Source organism: Hipposideros armiger, unplaced genomic scaffold (assembly GCF_001890085.2).
Source record: "Hipposideros armiger isolate ML-2016 unplaced genomic scaffold, ASM189008v1 scaffold_3595, whole genome shotgun sequence".
Classification (NCBI taxonomy): domain Eukaryota; kingdom Metazoa; phylum Chordata; class Mammalia; order Chiroptera; family Hipposideridae; genus Hipposideros; species Hipposideros armiger.
The window spans coordinates 3,427-4,383 of record NW_017734840.1 but is presented as its reverse complement, the minus strand read 5'-3'; the positions used below and the strand labels follow the sequence as shown (position 1 = coordinate 4,383).

General features: G+C 39.4%; 1 protein-coding gene across 1 annotated transcript; it reads left to right on the top strand.

Annotated features, from left to right (window-relative positions):
• Nucleotides 1–3: 3 nt before the first annotated feature.
• LOC109378774 (olfactory receptor 5W2-like) lies at nt 4–543 on the top strand (the record flags this gene model as incomplete). The annotated part of the gene is made up of 1 exon (XM_019635060.1): nt 4–543. A coding segment is annotated over one exon (540 nt), but the record flags the coding sequence as incomplete, so codon positions are not given.
• Nucleotides 544–957: the final 414 nt, after the last annotated feature.

Sequence of the window (957 nt, the reverse complement as noted above, 5' to 3'; positions counted from 1 at the left end):
CTCTATGCAGTCAGCATGTCCAGCAGAGTGTGCTCTGGGCTCATGGCCGGGGTTTACATGGTGGGGATAGCAGATGCTTTGGTCCACACAACATTAGCATTCCGCTTATGTTTCTGTGGGTCCAATGAGATTAACCATTTCTTCTGTGATTTACCTCCTCTCTTCTTCCTTTCCTGCTCTGATACGTGGATCAATGAGCTGGTGATATTCACCATTTTTGGCTTCCTTGAACTGAGCTCCATTGCAGGAGTTCTTGTGTCTTATTGTTATATTATTCTATCAGTTTTGAGGATACCCTCTGCCGAGGGACGGTTCAAAGCTTTCTCAACCTGCACCTCCCACTTAACTGCTGTGGCCATTTTCCAGGGAACTGTGCTCTTCACGTATTTCAGGCCAAGCTCTTCTTACTCTCTAGATCAAGACAAGATTACCTCATTGTTCTACACCCTTGTCATTCCCATGTTAAACCCCCTGATTTATAGCCTACGGAACAAGGACGTGAAAGAGGCTCTGAAAAAACTGAAAACTAAAAGGTGTTTTTAAATAGTTGCAATATATGCTCACACACATCGATGCACACTCAAATAGAATTTGTTGTTTTTGTAAAATTCTATTGCATGACACCATAGAAACAAAGTTTTCTCAAATACTTTCTTTTAATCATGAGTGTTTGTTCTAAAGTTCCATGTTAAGAAACGCTGTTCCTCCAAACACCTCATGTTTCATTATGTGTCACGGGTGTCTGTGTGGTACTTCCTCTTTGTGGATCACTTTTCTGGCTTTTAGTTTTGCTTAAATTTATTTGTTCATTCTTTCATTCAATCATTGTTTCATTTACATGAAGACTTGTTGCATGCTTTATGTTTCCAAGAGATCTTTGAGCATTTAAGCCCTTTATATTCCATTGTATATCCAGTAGCTCTATACTGATGAATTCTATAATCTAGTGCTAATAAT